The sequence below is a fragment of the Rana temporaria genome, chromosome 4 (assembly GCF_905171775.1).
Source record: "Rana temporaria chromosome 4, aRanTem1.1, whole genome shotgun sequence".
NCBI classification, from domain to species: Eukaryota; Metazoa; Chordata; class Amphibia; order Anura; family Ranidae; genus Rana; species Rana temporaria.
The window spans coordinates 189,190,550-189,212,874 of record NC_053492.1 but is presented as its reverse complement, the minus strand read 5'-3'; the positions used below and the strand labels follow the sequence as shown (position 1 = coordinate 189,212,874).

The window sequence follows — 22,325 nt, the reverse complement described above, 5'->3', positions numbered from 1 at the left end:
TAATAGTAATAACAATATAACAATATAAAAAGAAAAAAAAAATGAAAAATAATGTAAACATATTCTGTATGAGACATGTTTATACGGTTGCCTGGCATTTAATTCAGGAATTGTTTTATAAATTGTTGGGCTTTACTTGAATATAATATTATTTAAATTTTGTTTCTGCATGAGTTCAAAAAAGCATTCATAATGTCCATAATTAAAATAATGTATGATTTTCTCTCCTGCATGTAGTCAATTTTGTTTAGAAAAATAATTGTCATTAATTAATTATTGTTATTGTCATTAACTAATAACTATAATTTGAATACATAGAATGGTCACTGGTAGACACTTTTGTATGTGTAGCTAATGTGAACTGATGGAATAAATCACAGAAATACTATATGTAGTGATCTCATAAACGTGTCCAATAAATGTAGTGATACAGATGTATAGTGTCCAGTAGTCCGGTTAGACCAGCAGACCAAAATCTCCCCCATGCGCCGAATGGATTTGACGCATGCATGAAAGCATTTTCCTTCCTGGTTTGCGGACGTGGCGGCGTCAACGTCACCGCCACGTCACTGCGCTGTCTGTCCGCGGGGATTTTGGTTTGATGGTGTGTACAACCATCAGACCAAAATCTCCGAGTGGACATGTCCGATGAAAACGGTCTGCGGACCATTTTCATCGGACATGTTCGCTCGTCTGTACAAGGCCTAAGGGTCTTCAGCTGTTCCTTTGATCTGTGTTTGACCACTAACCCTTTTGGTCAGCAAACACCTTTTGATGTGTAACCTTTAATGCCTGTATGTAACACAGATATACCATGCCATACACATAACACACTATTTTAAATGCCTACACATCTATATTAATATTACAACACTATACTTTTGATGATCTACAATATTATTCATATTGAAACATATTTATTTTTAACAAACAATTCCTGTTAGCAACATCACAGTAACATTATTTACATAACAATAACACTATTCTTACCATTCCAATTTAAAGTGCATGTATAGACAATTGTATTAATTTATTTTAATTGCATTTAATCTAATTTATTTAATTGTTTTGGATAGAATAGACAATGGTTAAGACCGCTGGCAGGTTATTTTTTGATGCCTGTGTCTCATTGGGAAGACTCCTCTGATCTCCTGTCCTGGATAAGAAGGCAATCTTAAAAGGGGAATTCTCATTACAGACCCTCACCTTTTGCTCTGGTGACAACTGTAAAATTAATTTGATGACAATGTTGACTATGGTCACAATGACAAATAGAGGGGTGATTCATCCTTACAGGGACACAGAGATAAAGAAAAAAAAACGGACACAAATTCCAACCCTTCCCCAATCTATCCAAAACTAGAAAAAGTTTTAGATTTACAAACACTTTTTTTTTTGTGTACAGACACTCCATATATTACTGATTCTCTCATGTTAAGACTGGCAACAGACACTCATTTACCAAGCACCCAACTTTTTCTTTGCAGTCCACTATTACTGATATTATTCATTCTATCAAGGTACAATACATGTTGTTTTCAGCTATGCTTGTTAATTATCAATATGCCTGAATCATATGGCAGAATCATGTTTTTATTTATAAATACCTTTTTTTTTCTTTAAGCGATCACATGACCTCTTTTCTCAGCTGCATAAGATGCTTTGAGAGGTGGGGTGGAGACTGCAGAGGGATGTGTCAACAGGACACTGAGAAAGAGCAGTACACTAATGTTCTGAGTGGGATGTTAGCTGTGCATTGGGGGCAGTTCAGCACAAGTCTGCCCATTGGAGTACAGGCAGACTGTGCTCCTGAGTACAATGCAAAAAGAAAACTAACCACGTTGCAGGGAATGTGCTTCCATGCCCAGTGTGATCAGTTTGAAATTGGAAAGCAAGGGACTTTGAGGATCACCATGTATTTCTTACAAATGAAGCGATGCAAAGAGAGCTGGATACTTTTAAATATAATACATGGTATCACAGACATACTGTATATCGGGATTTGAAATACTGGAGTAACACACTTTATTTACATCTATCAGAGCTAAATAAACCATTTAAATGCTTATACTGTATGTAAATATTTATAATCCTGTTCAGTTCGTTTTGTTATTCGCATACCTCTGCACAATGTACTGCTAAGGCCGTGTACACACCAGCAAACATGTACGATGAAACGGCTCCGCCGGACCGTTTTCACCGTACATGTCTGCCCGGGGCTTTCTGTACGATGGCTGTACTAACCATCGTATAGAAAGCCGCGCGTAAACAATACACAGGGCGTGTCCGCGGTGTCGCCGCGTCGATGACGCGGTGTCGCCGCGACAATGACGCGGCGACGTGGGCGGGCCTGCCAGTTAATTGCTTCCACGCATGCCTCAAAGTCATTCGACGCATGCGAGGGATGGCGGGCGCTCGGACATGTACGGTAGGTCTGTACAGACGACCGAACATGTCTGAATGGGCAGGATTCCAGCGGACTGTTTTTTTTTTTTTCAAAAAGTATTTATTAAGTTTTCACAAATACAGCAAATAGAATCCACAATACCAAGTAGAAAAAAGAACATAGCAAATGGGGACGCAGCCCCAGCAGTATAATATCTACATGTAACCGCGAACAATGTATCTAGCGGATCAGGAACAATAAATCCAACAGACATATAGTCAGGTATGAGACATGGTAGAGGCGGGATCCCCGTCCGCAAACCCCAAACAAGGAGGAGGATGCCTAAGAGGACACCACCTCCACACGTAAGTGAAACTGGTGGGATCTGACCCATAACAGAGGATACGACCCGGGTGAGTCTAAAAATGATGGATTCTAGGCATGTCAACAGTTATGGGTAACAAAGAATCTAAGTAGTGAATACAGGGAGCTCTAACAGCTAGGAAATCTATAAGGTGAGGAGGGGGGGGCACCATGTATAGAGCACCGTTCAGAAGAGCACCAAGATGGAGGGGGAGGGGAGGGGGGAGGTGACGTCCAGACCTGTAGAAGCAGTTCAGAACAAATTAATCGGGAGCGGTGGTATGAGAGCTAGGTGACGCCCTAGGTTGTGGGTGGAGGGGACTTGAAATACGAGAAAGTAAACTGATCAAAGGCGCTGAGGTCCTCTTGGGAGAGTGATGCAGACATAAAAGGTTGCCAGGTTAAGAGAAAGCGGGATTTTTCCGTGGCTCGCTGGAAGTCGGTGGTGGCTCGTTCCTTATAGAGGAGGAGAAGGAGGTCTTGTGCAACCAGATTGGCGGAGGGGGGTTGAGAAGAGATCCAGTTTCTTAGAATAGCCCTTCGTGCGACAAGGAAACAAAGTAGTGGACAGGTCTTGGACACCTGAGATCTTTGTAGCAGCAGGGGGTCCCAATATCCAAATATAAGGAGGAAAGGATCTTTGGGTAACTTCAGTAGGGTGATTTGAAAAACGTAGGCCAATACTTGATCCCAAAACGCTGAAATAAATGAGCAAGACCAGAACCGGTGAGATAAAGAGGGTTTCGGGTGTTGGCACAAGGGGCAGGAGGCGCCGTTCACGTCCTGCGAGGAGTGTAGAAAAGGGATGTGGGCCCGGTGGAGAATCTTTAACTGTGTTTCCTTCCAGATTTCATTTGGTGTAATCCTCTGGACAGTATTGTAGCCGTGTAATAACTTGGAAATCAGGTTTTCGTCAGGAAAGTCTTTGCCCCAGTTTGCAGCAGATGTGGACGATAAAGAAGGTAGCGCTTTAAGGAGCAGGGGTTTGTAGATGTCCGAGATCCTATAGGAGCCTTCCAGAAGCAGCCTGTCAGTGAAAGTAGTGAGGAAGCGCTTCGAGGCCTCAGTGCACGAGAGTCGTAGGTAGTTGGCACATTGCCAATAGTGGAAGATGTGAGCCTTGGGTAGATCAAACGTCTCAGCAGTTCTTGTAAAAGGCAGAGGGAGGCCAGTTGAGGTGTCACACAATGATGCGAAAAGTGTAAGTCCCCTTTCCTGCCATATTTTAAAGGGTTTGTGGTCTAGTCCTGCGGGGAAGCCGGGGTTGCCTTGAATAGGAAGGTGACGTGATACGAAGGGGGACAGACCCAGGAGTTTTCTGGATTCCCTCCAGGCTATGACCGTGTCCCTGAGTAGTAAGTTATGCTGGAGTGGGGGTTTGACCGATTTCCATTTACAGTGGAGAAGGGCCACTAGGGAGAAGGGGTGCACCATGGCTGATTCTAGTGAGTAATTGGAATACCTCGCCGAATGTGAAATCCAATCTAAGCCTGTTCTCAATAGACATGCTAAATTATATAATCTGACATTAGGATGACTTACACCGCCCTCGCGTCTGGGAAGAAAAAGTTTTTTCATAGCTATGCGGGGTCTCTTGCCGTGCCATATGAATTTGGAGATAGCTGATTCAATAAGTTTGATATCTTTATGGCGTAAGAGTAGGGGTATAGTCTGCATCGGGTATAATAATCTAGCGAAACTGACCATTTTGACCAAGTGGCATCTTCCCAGGAGCGAGAGCGGCAGATCCGACCAGTTCGACAATTCTTGAGATAGTTTCGAAATCAAGGGGGAGTAGTTTAAGTGATACAGAGAAGAGGGCAGTTTGCCAATTTTTATGCCGAGGTACGTAATATGAGAGGAGGCTACCGTGAAGATGGAGTGGCGTGTCCAGGAGGGGTCGGGGCGGGAGCCTAATGGTAGGATTTCGCTTTTGGAGTAGTTTATTCGGAGGCCAGAGCAGCGACGGAACGTGTCAAAAACCGTTTTGATAGTGATCATATCGGAGGAGGGGTCCGCCGAAAAGATGAGGACATCGTCGGCAAAAAGAGACGAACGCAGTTCGTGGGGGCCCGAATGTATTCCGTGAAGGGGCGCTACTTGGGTTAGGTGTCTGGACAGGGGTTCTAGAGCTAAATTAAAGAGAAGGGGAGAGAGGGGCAGCCCTCTCGCGTCCCCTTATGGAGGCGGAATTCCTCTGAGAGAATGCCAGCGGCCACTAATTTCGCAGAGGGGGTTGCATACATAGCATTTATAAGATGGCAGAAGGGGCCGGAGAAACCCATTTTCTCCATGGACACAGAAAGCCATTCGAAGCTGACATTGTCGAAGGCTTTCTCCGCGTCCAATGTGATAATGGCGAAATCGCCTTCTGGGTGTTGTTTAGCATGTTCTAAAGCCAGCATTACTTTACGGATATTTAAAGTGGCCGTCCTGCCTTTTACGAAGCCCGATTGAGCCGGGTGTATCAGGGAGGGAATGATATCTGATAACCGATTGGCAACGATCTTAGAAAGAATTTTAACGTCAAGGTTCAGAAGGGATATCGGTCTGTACGAGCCTGGTTCGAGCGGGTCTTTTCCTTTCTTAGACAATAACTTTACAATAGCCTGGTTTCCCGAAGGGAGGTAGGGGCCGCCGGACCAGACGCTGCAATATACTTTGTGTAAAGTGGGTTCCACTATGTTTTGTAGGGTCTTATAAAATTCGCCCGTAAAGCCATCAGGGCCCGGGGCTTTTGAGGGTGCAAGCTTGCGAATGGTTTCGGAGATCTCGTGAATAGAAATAGGGGCGTTTAGGCTTTCTAATTGGGAGGGGGTAAGCTGAGGGATGTCTAAGTTCTCTAGAAAGGCGTTTGCCGTCGATCTGTCAACGGGGTCCGGGGCGTAAAGGGCCGAGTAAAATTGGAGCATCGCCTTGTTGATAGCTGGGGGGTTGGTTTTGACGGAGCCGCTCGAATCCCTTAGGGAGGTGATGTGGGTTGGGGTGAAGGCGCCTTTGCAGAGTCTGGCGAGGAGTTTACCCGACTTGTTGCCAAATTTGTGGAGCGAGGCATCTAAGTTGGACTTTTTAACTGTTTCTAGAGTGTCCGCCCACGTATTGAATGACCGTTTGGCTGCGTGCCACTCGTCTCTGTTGTCAGGGGAGTCAGCTAGAGAAAGGTTTCTTTGTGCTATATGTAAACGGGAACTGACTAATTTGAACTTAGACAGGGCGTTTCTCTTAAATGAGGTGGCGTAGGAAATGATTTGTCCTCTGAGGAAAGCCTTGCCGGCGTCCCAGAAGAGGTTTGGGTTATCTATGTGGGGGGCATTCGCCGAGGAGTATTCCAGCCAGGCTTTCTCCATAAAATGTCGGAAGTCGGAGTGGTTGTGGAGGAAGGAGGGGAAGCGCCATAGCATAGGTTGGGGGGGAAGGTCTAGGTTGTCCAGGGAGACTGATATCGGGGCGTGATCAGATATTGCGAAAAAATAGTCTATTCTGGTGAATATGGCATGGGGATTAGAATAGAACGTAAATTCCCTATCCGCGGGATGGGTCAGACGCCATAGGTCTCGCAGGTGAAGCGAGTCCATCGTGGAGACAAATAGCGAGGGTTGCAATGGGTCAAGGCCTGAGCGGGAGCATTTAGGGGAGGATCTGTCGTCTACTGGGTGCAGGGTATCATTAAAGTCGCCTCCGACCAAATGAGGAAGATTGGTGTTTTGCAGCAGCCAGGAAGATAGCTCACAGTAGAACGGACCGCCTGGGCTGTTCGGGGCATAGACGTTAGAGACGACCAATTCTTTAGAACCGATTTTGAGGTGAGCTGATAATAGGCGGCCATGGGAATCGGAGTTTACCGCTAGAACCGAGCAGGGAAGGTTTTTATGTATCAATAGGAGGACACCTGCCTTGCGGCCAACCGCTTCAGAGCCCAGGACCGTGCCCACCCAAAGTTTTTTCATGCGCGGGAAATCAGATGCGGATAAATGGGTTTCCTGTAGTAGTGCTATGTCCGCTTTGATTCTTTTTAGGTGTCTAAGGATCTTCATTCTTTTATTTGGGGATCTGAGTCCCTTCACATTCCATGAAATAACTTTCATGTTAGGGGTTCCGGGAATGGGGTCTGAGATGTATTTTTACGACGGATATTATCTGACAAGGGGCCAAGGGGGGTCACCACGTAAGGGCAGATCAGGACCTGTAAGTCACAAGGGGGAGGGGATGTATAGGGTGCGTGTAGGTGAGTGCCGGGGGGAGGGGGAGAGAGGGGAGGGGGGAGAGGGCGCAAACTGAGGAGCTGGAAAGAAAATGACAAAAGTAACAAAACCAATAGCAAAAACTTCACTTTTTTCCACATGGAGTCACTGTACGAGCAGGCCCCCTTGTCACGACATAGGTGGCCTATGCCTGAGAGCCAAGGTTAAGTGGTATAGCTTCTCGCGGCTAACACGCAGTGCCCATAGCGGGGGGGGCAGGGTTAGTGCGTACAGTGAGCCCAGGAGGCGCAAATAACTCAAAACATTGATAACAGTTATACAGATATAAATATGTTCGATCAGGGAGGGGGGCATAGGGAGAGCATGACTGATCCAAGTGAGATACAATCTGGATGAATACAGCTGAACCATATCAACGGGGTAATGCAGGTACACAGCAGAGGTATAAACAAAAGAAAAAAAGAAAACAAAACCCAAAATGGGTTAACTGGATAGTATACCACATAGCGCTACCTGTCCTGTCGGCAAGAGGGGGATGGAGAGCCGTCAGTTGGTTGGGGGTCAAGTGGTGCATGAGCAGGACTTGATCAGAGGACTCCTTGGCGATGTAGCAAGACGCTCAGGGGGAAGAAATAAGAACCAGGAGGGCGTGCTGGTCGCTGGAAAATCATCTCGCGGTGGCCCAGGCCGGATCATGGGCCGAGGCTCTGAAACGCTTAGGCGATTCCTTCCTCGGGCTTCTCTGGTCCAGGGAACGATTAAGTGCAGGGGCCTTGGAGGGCGTCTGGGGGTTGAGGTGTGGGTGCCGCGACCGCAGGAAAGCTTCGGCTTCTGAGGGGTCCTGAAAGGTCAGCTGATCACCATTCGGGGCCTTGAGGCGTAGTATAGCCGGGAAGGCTAAGGTAAACTTGATTTGTTGTTTGAAAAGTTCAGAGCAAACCTGTTGAAAGGCCTTACGTTTCTTGGAGACCTCAATGGAATAGTCTGCAAATACTAGCACTTTTATACCATCAATCTGGAGCTGGCGGGCCTGCCGAAAGGAGTGTAGTATGAGGGACTTTTCAGCGTAGTTTAGGTATTTGGCTATGATCGGGCGCGGTGACTTGCGTTCCGAATTAAAAGCCCCCATTCGGTGGGCACGTTCTACCGTGCAAGGGCCAGGAAGGCCCAGCGCCTCCAGGATGCGCTGGGCGCAGAACTCGGCGAGTGCGGAGGCCTGAAGTGATTCCGGGACACCCACGAAACGTAGGTTACTTCGCCTGGATCTGTTTTCTAAATCGTCTAATTTTTGAAGAATGAATTGGTTCGTCTTGTCCTGTGCGTGTTCCATGGCCTGGGCATGGTATAGATCCTCTTCCGCACTAGACAGGCGGTGTTCTAATTCATTTAATCTTGAACCATGCTCCCCAAGCTGGGCCTTGATCTGTGCCATCCCAGCATTTACAGCTTTTTCCACCGAAGCTGCTATCATGGGGTTCAGCAGGGCAGCTACGGCCTGAGCAATACGCTCGGTTGTATTATCCCCCACTTGGTGGGGTGAGGATGTGCTGTTCCCCGTTGATTGGGGTGAGGGAGCGTGTGAGGGAGGAGAGGGGGAGATAGCGCCACTCACCTCCGTCGCCGCCGGCGCGTCTGGGGTCCGCGGAGCGGAGTAGGCCGAAGCCGGGGCCTCGATTTGCGGCTGGGCCACCGCCGGCGGCGCCGTCTGGGCCGAATGGCTGCGGGTGCCCGATTTCTCCACGAACCGATCCATGGTCGTGGGGGGATGTGCCCAGAGGTGGAGGGGGGTTCGGATGGCTGCTCGAGGGGGTTTTATAGGCTGGATACTGAGTCGTGCGGCGGGAGCTGCTGAGGAGAGCAGTCACTCCATGAGGCGCCGGAACCGGAAGTTCTAGCGGACTGTTTTAAAACAAGTCCAGGAATATTTGTCCGCTGGGAAAAGGCCCGGCGGGCAAATGTTTGCTGGAATCCTGCACGCTCGGGCCTACACACGACCGAACATGTCTGCTGAAACTGGCCCGCAGACCAGTTTCAGCAGACATGTTTGGTCGTCTGTACGGGGCTTAAGAGGGAAACAAAACGTTCTCAGTTACAGCTATGAAATATAGAAATGTGACCTCCGTATCCCAGCCTACTGACAATAATGGGTCAGCAGCCGACTCGGTCACCTCTATAAATATTCCTACAGTAAACATGTTCAAGTTCAGCTTTAACGCTTGCACATGCATTATACAATATGCACAATATAACTCATAAATGTTATCTGTGTTTCCTAAAACAGATGTATGCCATATAGATTGTTCTTTTGATGTGAACTTGTGTAACTGGAAACAATCAACGAGTGATAACATGGACTGGATACACTGGAATGGCTCAACCCCTTCCGATTTTACTGGACCATCATTTGACCACACAACAGGATGTAAGTCATTTATTTACTTACTTTCTCTGTTTGTAATAGTTTATATAACTCCCAAAATAATGGTTCATAACAGAAAAAGTACTTCAGCATTAATATTTTAATTTAAACAGATGGCTACTATCTATACATTAATGGACAGGATTCAGAAGAGGGAGACTTTGCAAGATTGGAGAGTCCTGCAAATTGTTTCACTGGAACTCATTGCTTACAGTTTTGGTATCACATGTATGGAGCAGCAAAATACATGATGCTGAGGGTGTCAGTACTAAGAGATTATGGTTTGGAAGATGTCTTCACTATAGAAGGAGATCATGGGGACATGTGGTATTTAGAGAAGATTTTCCTGCCTGAAAGTGATATTATCCAGGTATGCAATGTATTTCATTTGCCAAATGAATTGTTATTAAATCTATTACAAATAGTTTGATCTCTTTTTGTATGTTATTGTGCTTTTTAGTCATTGTGCTCTTTGCACTGGCATATTATAAACCCAGTTCTGGCTATTAGCTATAACCTCATGAATTTTGTCAACAGATTTTCATTGATGGTGTCAGAGGTGAAGATTTCCGCAGTGATGTTGCTATAGATGATATTTCTTTTTACCCAGGATATTGTACTGGTAAGCTGTGATCCATTCATGACAGACTATTTGCTTGGTTATTTCCTAGTCTTAAAATAATATCTAATAAAGTCTGAGAATTTCAGTTTAATATGATTAAATGACTGCCACAAAGGAAGATGGGGCTTGTAGTTTATTTATTCATTCACAGATCTCTGTGAATGAATAATGTGGCTGTGCGAGTGGAGCACCATACAGCTGCATTGATTTCAAAAGTGACAGTGGCTGCAAGGATAAAAAAAACATCTGCACACTGTCAGGAGTGGGATGGTTTGGGGGGGGGGTCAGCTTGCAACCATGTGACATGATACAACCTAAATATGGGTGTAACATGGTTGGAGCTAGGCTTTAAACATTTCTTTAGGATGTCTGGCTTGTGTATTCTAAGACTGCATTGATAAAAAATTTACTTTTGTCTTTTTAGCAGCAACAACTACCACCACCACTGTAACTACAAAACCGACAGGTAAATAGTTTGAGTAGTTTTATTAGTCCATATCTGGCAATACACTAGTAGAATTGTGTTAGAAGAATTTCATTTTGGGAATGTTCATTTGAATTAGTAATTGTTATTGGGGCAAATTGACATCCACAGTGGAAAGAAAATTCGAAGGAGCAGGATGGAATTTCTTTCTTGAATAAATTAATTTCTAAGAGTGACTGTGGTCCAGCATATCATCAAATGTACTGATGAGAATTTTCAAGCAAATTTTCATACGAATGATTTTCATGCAAATATTCATACGAATGATTTGAAAATCGACTAATGTATGGCCAGCTTTACACACCAAATAAAATCATCACTGCACAGCTTTTTGTTTACAATGAGAACATGGAATAACATAAATATTTTTCAACAAGCTTATTTTCAACAAGCTGTTCCACCCTCAATGGTTAAGAAATGTAAATGATGAATCTCAATTTGGGTCTGGATTTGTATGAACCAGTTCAGAACAGACCTTTCTACGTGCAATGACTTTAGATGTAGGCATATGTAGCATATGAATGAATCTGTATAAAGCTAAAATTGACAGAAAAGTAAAGTTTGTGAAATATTTAAACGTTTAATTCTGACAAACATTCAGATTGCTTTACATTTTCCTTACACAGCTGGCCTATTAGGGACATTTTACACTTTCTGTCAAATCTACCCAGCCTAGCTTGGCCAATAACCTATGTGCTAATAAACTATCTGGCTAAATATCTATGTCTGCTAAAATGTGTTAGCTGGTGTACTTGTAACCCACCTTCTGGGCATTACTATGGTATTTGGATGTGGGTCAAAACATCTAGGAAATTCTGCTCATTCCCATGGAGAATTCTGAGCAGAGAATCTATGCCTTCTGCATTTGGTTAGGGCTGTACACTCTGGTGATTACAGATGGTAGCTGAGTAACTCGAGATGGCACATCTTATGCTACTGAGACCTGAAGGGTTTTTCTGACCCTTTTTTGGATATGGTGTCTTAGATGTGTTAGATATACACTCCCCTGTATACTTACCTGAGTGCTATCTTGATCCAGTGCTGTGCCCATTTGCAGCAGCTCTCTTATTTCTCTCTGCTCACAGAGCAGCAGTAAAAGCCATTGGCTTCTGTGAGCAGAGAACAGGGGTTGGGGTTGGGCTGTGTATGTCAATAGACACACACAGCACAGCTGGGTCCCCCCCCATAGCAAGCAGCTTGCTATAGAGTTTATATGGATGCACACCAATAATAGGAGGAGCCAAGAGTACTGGTGGGGTACCCCAGAAAAGGGGGTTCAGGGTTGCTCTGTGCAAGACCATTGCACAGAGCAGGTAAGTAGAGCATGTTTGCTATTTTAGAAAAAAAAGCCTTTACAACTGCTTTAGCTGCTTTGAGTATTCAGGAATCACTTAAAGGTGCATATAGTAGGACATAGCCAGACAAATAGAGGTAGAGAGCTCCAGAAGATTGGAGAGGCTCTGGAGAGGTCCTGAAGGTGAGCATTGGAGGAACAAAAACAAGAGAGTTAGGCCCCATACACACGAGAGGATTTATCCGCAGATACGGTCCAGCGGACCGTATCCGCGGATAAATCCTCTCGAGGATTTCAGAAGATTTCTATGCGATGGCGTGTACACACCATCGCATTGAAATCCGCGCTGAAATCCTCTGCCGATGACGTGTCGCGCCGTCGCCGCTATTATGACGCGGCGACGGGCGCGACGCTGTCATATAAAGAATTCCATGCATGCGTCAAATCATTACGACGCGTGCGGGGAATCCCTTTGGACGGATGGATCCGGTAAGTCTGTACAGACGAGCGGATCCATCCGTTGGAATGGATTCCAGCAGATGGATTTGTTGAGCATGTCAGCAAATATCCATCTGCTGGAAATCCATCCCAGGGGAGATTTATCCGCGGATACATTTCCGACGGAGTGTACACACCATAGAATCTATCCGCATAAACCCATTTGATGGGATTTATCTGCGGATAGATTCTATGGTGTGTATGGGGCCTTAGAGAGCAGTCTAAACTGGGTAAGCCCATGTGCTAATATATAAGCTGGCTGCTTAATCTGCTCTGTGAAATGTTCTTGCTAGTGAACATGTCATCAATATATCTGGGCCACATAGCTCTTTCCTGTGGACAAATCTGTGCAGACAGTTTTACTTTTGCATTTGGATAAGGTGTGCTCTGTGATCATAAAATATGCGGTTTGTTAAATTTGTAGTTATAAATAGTTATTAGACAATTTGTCTTTGTATCTGTAGGTTCTACTGTGTCATCAACTAAAACCACATCATCACCAGGTAAATATATTGCTCATTTTAAAGAGTTGAGTATTATTTATAATAAATCTATTTATTTTGTTATTATACATTGTAAGACCTTGATAATAAATTGGAAGTCATGCATACTTACATGACAGTTTGACATAAATAAAAGTCATGCAAATCTGACTTACACTTAAAATGTATAATTTTAATTATAGATTGCAGCCCTTACACAGAACAGTTTTAGATTTACAATAGTACTAGTTATTTGTATGACTGCTGTGCAGGGTGCACATTTTCATATACTAAAATGTATCGGTGATACAGTGAGTGTAAGTCCACCCAGCTATCATACTGTAAATACATTTATTAAATGCATTGAACATTAACATACACATATACAGTAAGTGCACACAGGTTGTAAATGTGCATAACTTTTCTTATAATTTTACTAGATTTTATTTTTCTCTATACAACATTTGAATTTGAAAATATTTTGTTATCTATAATAATAATAATAACAATATAACAATATAAAAATAAAAAAATAATGAAAAATAATGTAAACATATTCTGTATGAGACATGTTTATACGGTTGATTGGCATTTAATTCAGGAATTGTTTTATAAAATGTTGGGCTTTACTTGAATATAATATTATTTAAATTTTGTTTCTGCATGAGTTCAAAAAAGCATTCATAATGTCCATAATTAAAATAATGTATGATTTTCTCTCCTGCATGTTGTCAATTTTGTTTAGAAAAATAATTGTCATTAATTAATGATTGTTATTGTCATTAACTAATAACTATAATTTGAATACATAGAATGGTCACTGGTAGACACTTTTGTATGTGTAGCTAATGTGACTTGATGGAATAAATCACATAAATACTATATGTAGTGATCTCATAAACGTGTCCAATAAATGTAGTGATACAGATGTATAGTGTCCAGTAGTCCGGTTAGACCAGCAGACCAAAATCTCCCCCATGCGCCGAATGGATTTGACGCATGCATGAAAGCATTTTCCTTCCTGGTTTGCGGACGTGGCGGCGTCAACGTCACCGCCACGTCACCGCGCTGTCTGTCCGCGGGGATTTTGGTTTGATGGTGTACAACCATCAGACCAAAATCTCCGAGCGGACATGTCCGATGAAAACGGTCCGCGGACCGTTTTCATCGGACATGTTCGCTCGTCTGTACAAGGCCTAAGGGTCTTCAGCTGTTCCTTTGATCTGTGTTTGACCACTAACCCTTTTGGTCAGCAAACACCTTTTGATGTGTAACCTTGAATGCCTGTATGTAACACAGATATACCATGCCATACACATAACACACTATTTTAAATGCCTACACATCTATATTAATATTACAACACTATACTTTTGATGATCTACAATATTATTCATATTGAAACATATTTATTTTTCACAAACAATTCCTGTTAGCAACATCACAGTAACATTATTTACATAACAATAACACTATTCTTACCATTCCAATTTAAAGTGCATGTATAGACAATTGTATTAATTTATTTTAATTGCATTTAATCTAATTTATTTAATTGTTTTGGATAGAATAGACAATGGTTAAGACCGCTGGCAGGTTATTTTTTGATGCCTGTGTCTCATTGGGAAGACTCCTCTGATCTCCTGTCCTGGATAAGAAGGCAATCTTAAAAGGGGAATTCTCATTACAGACCCTCACCTTTTGCTCTGGTGACAACTGTAAAATTAATTTGGTGACAATGTTGACTATGGTCACAATGACAAATAGAGGGGTGATTCATCCTAACAGGGACACAGAGATAAAGAAAAAAAAACGGACACAAATTCCAACCCTTCCCCAATCTATCCAAAACTAGAAAAAGTTTTAGATTTACAAACACTTTTTTTTTTGTGTACAGACACTCCATATATTACTGATTCTCTCATGTTAAGACTGGCAACAGACACTCATTTACCAAGCACCCAACTTTTTCTTTGCAGTCCACTATTACTGATATTATTCATTCTATCAAGGTACAATACATGTTGTTTTCAGCTATGCTTGTTAATTATCAATATGCCTGAATCATATGGCATAATCATGTTTTTATTTATAAATACCTTTTTTTTTCTTTAAGCGATCACATGACCTCTTTTCTCAGCTGCATAAGATGCTTTGAGAGGTGGGGTGGAGACTGCAGAGGGATGTGTCAACAGGACACTGAGAAAGAGCAGTACACTGATGTTCTGAGTGAGATGTTAGCTGTGCATTGGGGGCAGTTCAGCACAAGTCTGCCCATTGGAGTACAGGCAGAATGTGCTCCTGAGTACAATGCAAAAAGAAAACTAACCACGTTGCAGGGAATGTGCTTCCATGCCCAGTGTGATCAGTTTGAAATTGGAAAGCAAGGGACTTTGAGGATCACCATGTATTTCTTACAAATGAAGCGATGCAAAGAGAGCTGGATACTTTTAAATATAATACATGGTATCACAGACATACTGTATATCGGGATTTGAAATATTGGAGTAACACACTTTATTTACATCTATCAGAGCTAAATAAACCATTTAAATGCTTATACTGTATGTAAATATTTATAATCCTGTTCAGTTTGTTTTGTTATTCGCATACCTCTGCACAATGTACTGCTAAGGCCGTGTACACACCAGCAAACATGTACGATGAAACTGCTCCGCCGGACCGTTTTCACCGTACATGTCTGCCCGGGGCTTTCTGTACGATGGCTGTACTAACCATCGTATAGAAAGCCGCGCGTAAACAATACGCGGGGCGTGTCCGCGGTGTCGCCGCGTCGATGACGCGGTGTCGCCGCGACAATGACGCGGCGACGTGGGCGGGCCTGCCAGTTAATTGCTTCCACGCATGCCTCAAAGTCATTCGACGCATGCGAGGGATGGCGGGTGCTCGGACATGTACGGTAGGTCTGTACAGACGACCGAACATGTCCGAGCGGGCAGGATTCCAGCGGACTGTTTTAAAACAAGTCCAGGAATATTTGTCCGCTGGAAAAAGGCCCGGCGGGCAAATGTTTGCTGGAATCCTGCACGCTCGGGCCTACACACGACCGAACATGTCTGCTGAAACTGGCCCGCAGACCAGTTTCAGCAGACATGCTTGGTCGTCTGTACGGGGCCTAAGAGGGAAACAAAACGTTCTCAGTTACAGCTATGAAATATAGAAGTGTGACCTCCGTATCCCAGCCTACTGACAATAATGGGTCACCAGCCGACTCGGTCACCTCTATAAATATTCCTACAGTAAACATGTTCAAGTTCAGCTTTAACGCTTGCACATGCATTATACAATATGCACAATATAACTCATAAATGTTATCTGTGTTTCCTAAAACAGATGTATGCCATATAGATTGTTCTTTTGATGTGAACTTGTGTAACTGGAAACAATCAACGAGTGATAACATGGACTGGATACACTGGAATGGCTCAACCCCTTCCGATTTTACTGGACCATCATTTGACCACACAACAGGATGTAAGTCATTTATTTACTTACTTTCTCTGTTTGTAATAGTTTATATAACTCCCAAAATAATGGTTCATAACAGAAAAGGTACTTCAGCATTAATATTTTAATTTAAACAGATGGCTACTATCTATACATTAATGGACAGGATTCAGAAGAGGGAGACTTTGCAAGATTGGAGAGTCCTGCAAATTGTTTCACTGGAACTCATTGCTTACAGTTTTGGTATCACATGTATGGAGCAGCAAAATACATGATGCTGAGGGTGTCAGTACTAAGAGATTATGGTTTGGAAGATGTCTTCACTATAGAAGGAGATCATGGGGACATGTGGTATTTAGAGAAGATTTTCCTGCCTGAAAGTGATATTATCCAGGTATGCAATGTATTTCTTTTGCCAAATGAATTGTTATTAAATCTATTACAAATAGTTTGATCTCTTTTTGTATGTTATTGTGCTTTTTAGTCATTGTGCTCTTTGCACTGGCATATTATAAACCCAGTTCTGGCTATTAGCTATAACCTCATGAATTTTGTCAACAGATTTTCATTGATGGTGTCAGAGGTGAAGATTTCCGCAGTGACGTTGCTATAGATGATATTTCTTTTTACCCAGGATATTGTACTGGTAAGCTGTGATCCATTCATGACAGACTATTTGCTTGGTTATTTCCTAGTCTTAAAATAATATCTAATAAAGTCTGAGAATTTCAGTTTAATATGATTAAATGACTGCCACAAAGGAGGATGGGGCTTGTAGTTTATTTATTCATTCACAGATCTCTGTGAATGAATAATGTGGCTGTGCGAGTGGAGCACCATACAGCTGCATCGATTTCAAAAGTGACAGTGGCTGCAAGGATAAAAAAACATCTGCACACTGTCAGGAGTGGGATGGTTTGGAGGGGGGGGGGGGGTCAGCTTGCAACCATGCAACACGATACAACCTAAATATGGGTGTAACATGGTTTTAGCTAGGCTTTAAACATTTCTTTAGGATGTCTGGCTTGTGTATTCTAAGACTGCATTGATAAAAAATTAACTTTTGTCTTTTTAGCAGCAACAACTACCACCACCACCACTGTAACTACAAAACCGACAGGTAAATAGTTTGAGTAGTTTTATTAGTCCATATCTGGCAATACACTAGTAGAATTGTGTTAGAAGAATTTCATTTTGGGAATGTTCATTTGAATTAGTAATTGTTATTGGGGCAAATTGACATCCACAGTGGAAAGAAAATTCGAAGGAGCAGGATGGAATTTCTTTCTTGAATAAATTAATTTCTAAGAGTGACTGTGGTCCAGCATATCATCAAACGTACTGATGAGAATTTTCATGCAAATTTTCATACGAATGATTTTCATGCAAATATTCATACGAATGATTTGAAAATCGACTAATGTATGGCCAGCTTTACACACCAAATAAAATCATCACTGCACAGCTTTTTGTTTACAATGAGAACATGGAATAACATAAATATTTTTCAACAAGCTTATTTTCAACAAGCTGTTCCACCCTCAATGGTTAAGAAATGTAAATGATGAATCTAAATTTGTATGAGCCAGACTGGGTCTGGATTTGTATGAACCAGTTCAGAACAGACCTTTCTACGTGCAATGACTTTAGATGTAGGCATATGTAGCATATGAATGACTCTGTATAAAGCTAAAATTGACAGAAAAGTAAAGTTTGTAAAATATTTAAACGTTTAATTCTGACAAACATTCAGATTGCTTTACATTTTCCTTATACAGCTGGCCTATTAGGGACATTTTCCACTTTCTGTGAAATCTACCCAGCCTAGCTTGGCCAATAAGCGATGTGCTAATAAACTATCTGGCTAAATATCTATGTCTGCTAAAATGTGTTAGCTGGTGTACTTGTAAACCACCTTCTGGGCATTACTATGGTATTTGGATGTGGGTCAAAACATCTAGGAAATTCTGCTCATTCCCATGGAGAATTCTGAGCAGGGAATCTATGCCTTCTGCATTTGGTTAGGGCTGTACACTCTGGTGATTACAGACAGTAGCTGAGTAACTTGAGATGGCACATTTTATGCTACTGAGACCTGAAGGGTTTTTCTGACCCTTTTTTGGATATGGTGTCTTAGACGTGTTAGATATACACACCCCTGTATACTTACCTGAGTGCTATCTTGATCCAGTGCTGTGCCCATTTGCAGCAGCTCTCTTATTTCTCTCTGCTCACAGAGCAGCAGTAAAAGCCATTGGCTTCTGTGAGCAGAGAACAGGGGTTGGGGTTGGGCTGTGTATGTCAATAGACACACACAGCACAGCTGGGTCCCCCCCCCCCCATAGCAAGCAGCTTGCTATAGAGTTTATATGGATGCCCACAAATAATAGGAGGAGCCAAGAGTACTGGTGGGGTACCCCAGAAAAAGGGGTTCAGGGTTGCTCTGTGCAAGACCATTGCACAGAGCAGGTAAGTATAGCATGTTTGCTATTTTAGAAAAAAAAAAGCCTTTACAACTGCTTTAGCTGCTTTGAGTATTCAGGAATCGCTTAAAGGTGCATATAGTAGGACATAGCCAGACAAATAGAGGTAGAGAGCTCCAGAGGATTGGAGAGGCCCTGGAGAGGTCCCGAAGGTGAGCATTGGATGAACAAACAAGAGAGTTAGAGAGCAGTCTAAACTGGGTAAGCCCATGTGCTAATACATAAGCTGGCTGCTTAATCTGCTCTGTGAAATGTTCTTGCTAGTGAACCTGTCATCAATATATCTGGGCCACATAGCTCTTTCCTGTGGACAAATCTGTGTAGACAGTTTTACTTTTGCATTTGGATAAGGTGTGCTCTGTGATCATAAAATATGCGGTTTGTTAAATTTGTAGTTATAAATAGTTATTAGACAATTTGTCTTTGTATCTGTAGGTTCTACTGTGTCATCAACTAAAACCACATCATCACCAGGTAAATATATTGCTCATGTTAAAGAGTTGAGTATTATTTATAATAAATCTATTTATTTTGTTATTATACATTGTAAGACCTTGATAATAAATTGGAAGTCATGCATACTTACATGACAGTTTGACATAAATAAAAGTCATGCAAATCTGACTTACACTTAAAATGTATAATTTTAATTATAGATTGCAGCCCTTACACAGAACAGTTTTAGATTTACAATAGTACTAGTTATTTGTATGACTGCTGTGCAGGGTGCACATTTTCATATACTAAAATGTATCGGTGATACAGTGAGTGTAAGTCCACCCAGCTATCATACTGTAAATACATTTATTAAATGCATTGAACATTAACATACACATATACAGTAAGTGCACACAGGTTGTAAATGTGCATAACTTTTCTTATAATTTTACTAGATTTTATTTTTCTCTATACAACATTTGAATTTGAAAATATTTTGTTATCTATAATAATAGTAATAACAATATAACAATATAAAAAGAAAAAAAAAATGAAAAATAATGTAAACATATTCTGTATGAGACATGTTTATACGGTTGCCTGGCATTTAATTCAGGAATTGTTTTATAAAATGTTGGGCTTTACTTGAATATAATATTATTTAAATTTTGTTTCTGCATGAGTTCAAAAAAGCATTCATAATGTCCAGCATTAAAATAATGTATGATTTTCTCTCCTGCATGTTGTCAATTTTGTTTAGAAAAATAATTGTCATTAATTAATGATTGTTATTGTCATTAACTAATAACTATAATTTGAATACATAGAATGGTCACTGGTAGACACTTTTGTATGTGTAGCTAATGTGAACTGATGGAATAAATCACATAAATACTATATGTAGTGATCTCATAAACGTGTCCAATAAATGTAGTGATACAGATGTATAGTGTCCAGTAGTCCGGTTAGACCAGCAGACCAAAATCTCCCCCATGCGCCGAATGGATTTGACGCATGCGTGAAAGCATTTTCCTTCCTGGTTTGCAGACGTGGCGGCGTCAACGTCACCGCGCTGTCTGTCCGCGGGGATTTTGGTTTGATGGTGTACAACCATCAGACCAAAATCTCCGAGCGGACATGTCCGATGAAAACGGTCCGCGGACCGTTTTCATCGGACATGTTCGCTCGTCTGTACAAGGCCTAAGGGTCTTCAGCTGTTCCTTTGATCTGTGTTTGACCACTAACCCTTTTGGTCAGCAAACACCTTTTGATGTGTAACCTTGAATGCCTGTATGTAACACAGATATACCATGCCATACACATAACACACTATTTTAAATGCCTACACATCTATATTAATATTACAACACTATACTTTTGATGATCTACAATATTATTCATATTGAAACATATTTATTTTTCACAAACAATTCCTGTTAGCAACATCACAGTAACATTATTTACATAACAATAACACTATTCTTACCATTCCAATTTAAAGTGCATGTATAGACAATTGTATTAATTTATTTTAATTGCATTTAATCTAATTTATTTAATTGTTTTGGATAGAATAGACAATGGTTAAGACCGCTGGCAGGTTATTTTTTGATGCCTGTGTCTCATTGGGAAGACTCCTCTGATCTCCTGTCCTGGATAAGAAGGCAATCTTAAAAGGGGAATTCTCATTACAGACCCTCACCTTTTGCTCTGGTGACAACTGTAAAATTAATTTGGTGACAATGTTGACTATGGTCACAATGACAAATAGAGGGGTGATTCATCCTAACAGGGACACAGATAAAGAAAAAAAACGGACACAAATTCCAACCCTTCCCCAATCTATCCAAAACTAGAAAAAGTTTTAGATTTACAAACACTTTTTTTTTTTGTGTACAGACACTCCATATATTACTGATTCTCTCATGTTAAGACTGGCAACAGACACTCATTTACCAAGCACCCAACTTTTTCTTGCAGTCCACTATTACTGATATTCATTCATTCTATCAAGGTACAATACATGTTGTTTTCAGCTATGCTTGTTAATTATCAATATGCCTGAATCATATGGCATAATCATGTTTTTATTTATAAATACTTTTTTTTTCTTTAAGCGATCACATGACCTCTTTTCTCAGCTGCATAAGATGCTTTGAGAGGTGGGGTGGAGACTGCAGAGGGATGTGTCAACAGGACACTGAGAAAGACATGTACACTGATGTTCTGAGTGAGATGTTAGCTGTGCATTGGGGGCAGTTCAGCACAAGTCTGCCCATTGGAGTACAGGCAGACTGTGCTCCTGAGTACAATGCAAAAAGAAAACTAACCACGTTGCAGGGAATGTGCTTCCATGCCCAGTGTGATCAGTTTGAAATTGGAAAGCAAGGGACTTTGAAGATCACCATGTATTTCTTACAAATGAAGCGATGCAAAGAGAGCTGGATACTTTTAAATATAATACATGGTATCACAGACATACTGTATATCGGGATTTGAAATATTGGAGTAACACACTTTATTTACATCTATCAGAGCTAAATAAACCATTTAAATGCTTATACTGTATGTAAATATTTATAATCCTGTTCAGTTTGTTTTGTTATTCGCATACCTCTGCACAATGTACTGCTAAGGCCGTGTACACACCAGCAAACATGTACGATGAAACCGCTCCGCCGGACCGTTTTCACCGTACATGTCTGCCCGGGGCTTTCTGTACGATGGCTGTACTAACCATCGTATAGAAAGCCGCGCCTAAACAATACGCGGGGCGTGTCCGCGGTGTCGCCGCGTCGATGACGCGGTGTCGCCGCGACAATGATGCGGCGACGTGGGCGGGCCTGCCAGTTAATTGCTTCCACGCATGCCTCAAAGTCATTCGACGCATGCGAGGGATGGCGGGTGCTCGGACATGTACGGTAGGTCTGTACAGACGACCGAACATGTCCGAGCGGGCAGGATTCCAGCGGACTGTTTTAAAACAAGTCCAGGAATATTTGTCCGCTGGAAAAAGGCCCGGCGGGCAAATGTTTGCTGGAATCCTGCACGCTCGGGCCTACACACGACCGAACATGTCTGCTGAAACTGGCCCGCAGACCAGTTTCAGCAGACATGCTTGGTCGTCTGTACGGGGCCTAAGAGGGAAACAAAACGTTCTCAGTTACAGCTATGAAATATAGAAGT

The 22,325-nt window shown here is 42.1% G+C and overlaps 2 protein-coding genes across 3 annotated transcripts; both read left to right on the top strand.

Annotated features, from left to right (window-relative positions):
* The first annotated feature begins 9,159 nt into the window (after positions 1–9,159).
* LOC120935349 (MAM and LDL-receptor class A domain-containing protein 1-like) lies at positions 9,160–10,591 on the top strand. 2 transcript variants are annotated; one of them, XM_040347469.1, is made up of 4 exons: positions 9,160–9,373; positions 9,484–9,740; positions 9,908–9,992; positions 10,417–10,591. In XM_040347469.1, exons 1-4 carry the CDS (start codon positions 9,208–9,210, stop codon positions 10,464–10,466), a joined length of 558 nt encoding a protein of 185 aa, XP_040203403.1. In that variant the 5' UTR covers positions 9,160–9,207; the 3' UTR covers positions 10,467–10,591. The 2 variants fall into 2 exon arrangements, with proteins under 2 accessions (XP_040203403.1, XP_040203404.1); XM_040347470.1 differs by having other exon boundaries at positions 9,162–9,373; positions 10,420–10,591.
* Positions 10,592–16,056: 5,465 nt separating this feature from the next.
* Positions 16,057–21,133, top strand: LOC120935678 (MAM and LDL-receptor class A domain-containing protein 1-like). The gene is made up of 6 exons (XM_040347731.1): positions 16,057–16,245; positions 16,356–16,612; positions 16,780–16,864; positions 17,297–17,338; positions 19,137–19,175; positions 21,039–21,133. The coding sequence occupies exons 1-6, from the start codon at positions 16,080–16,082 to the stop codon at positions 21,131–21,133; spliced, it is 684 nt and encodes a 227-aa protein (XP_040203665.1). The 5' UTR covers positions 16,057–16,079.
* Positions 21,134–22,325: the final 1,192 nt, after the last annotated feature.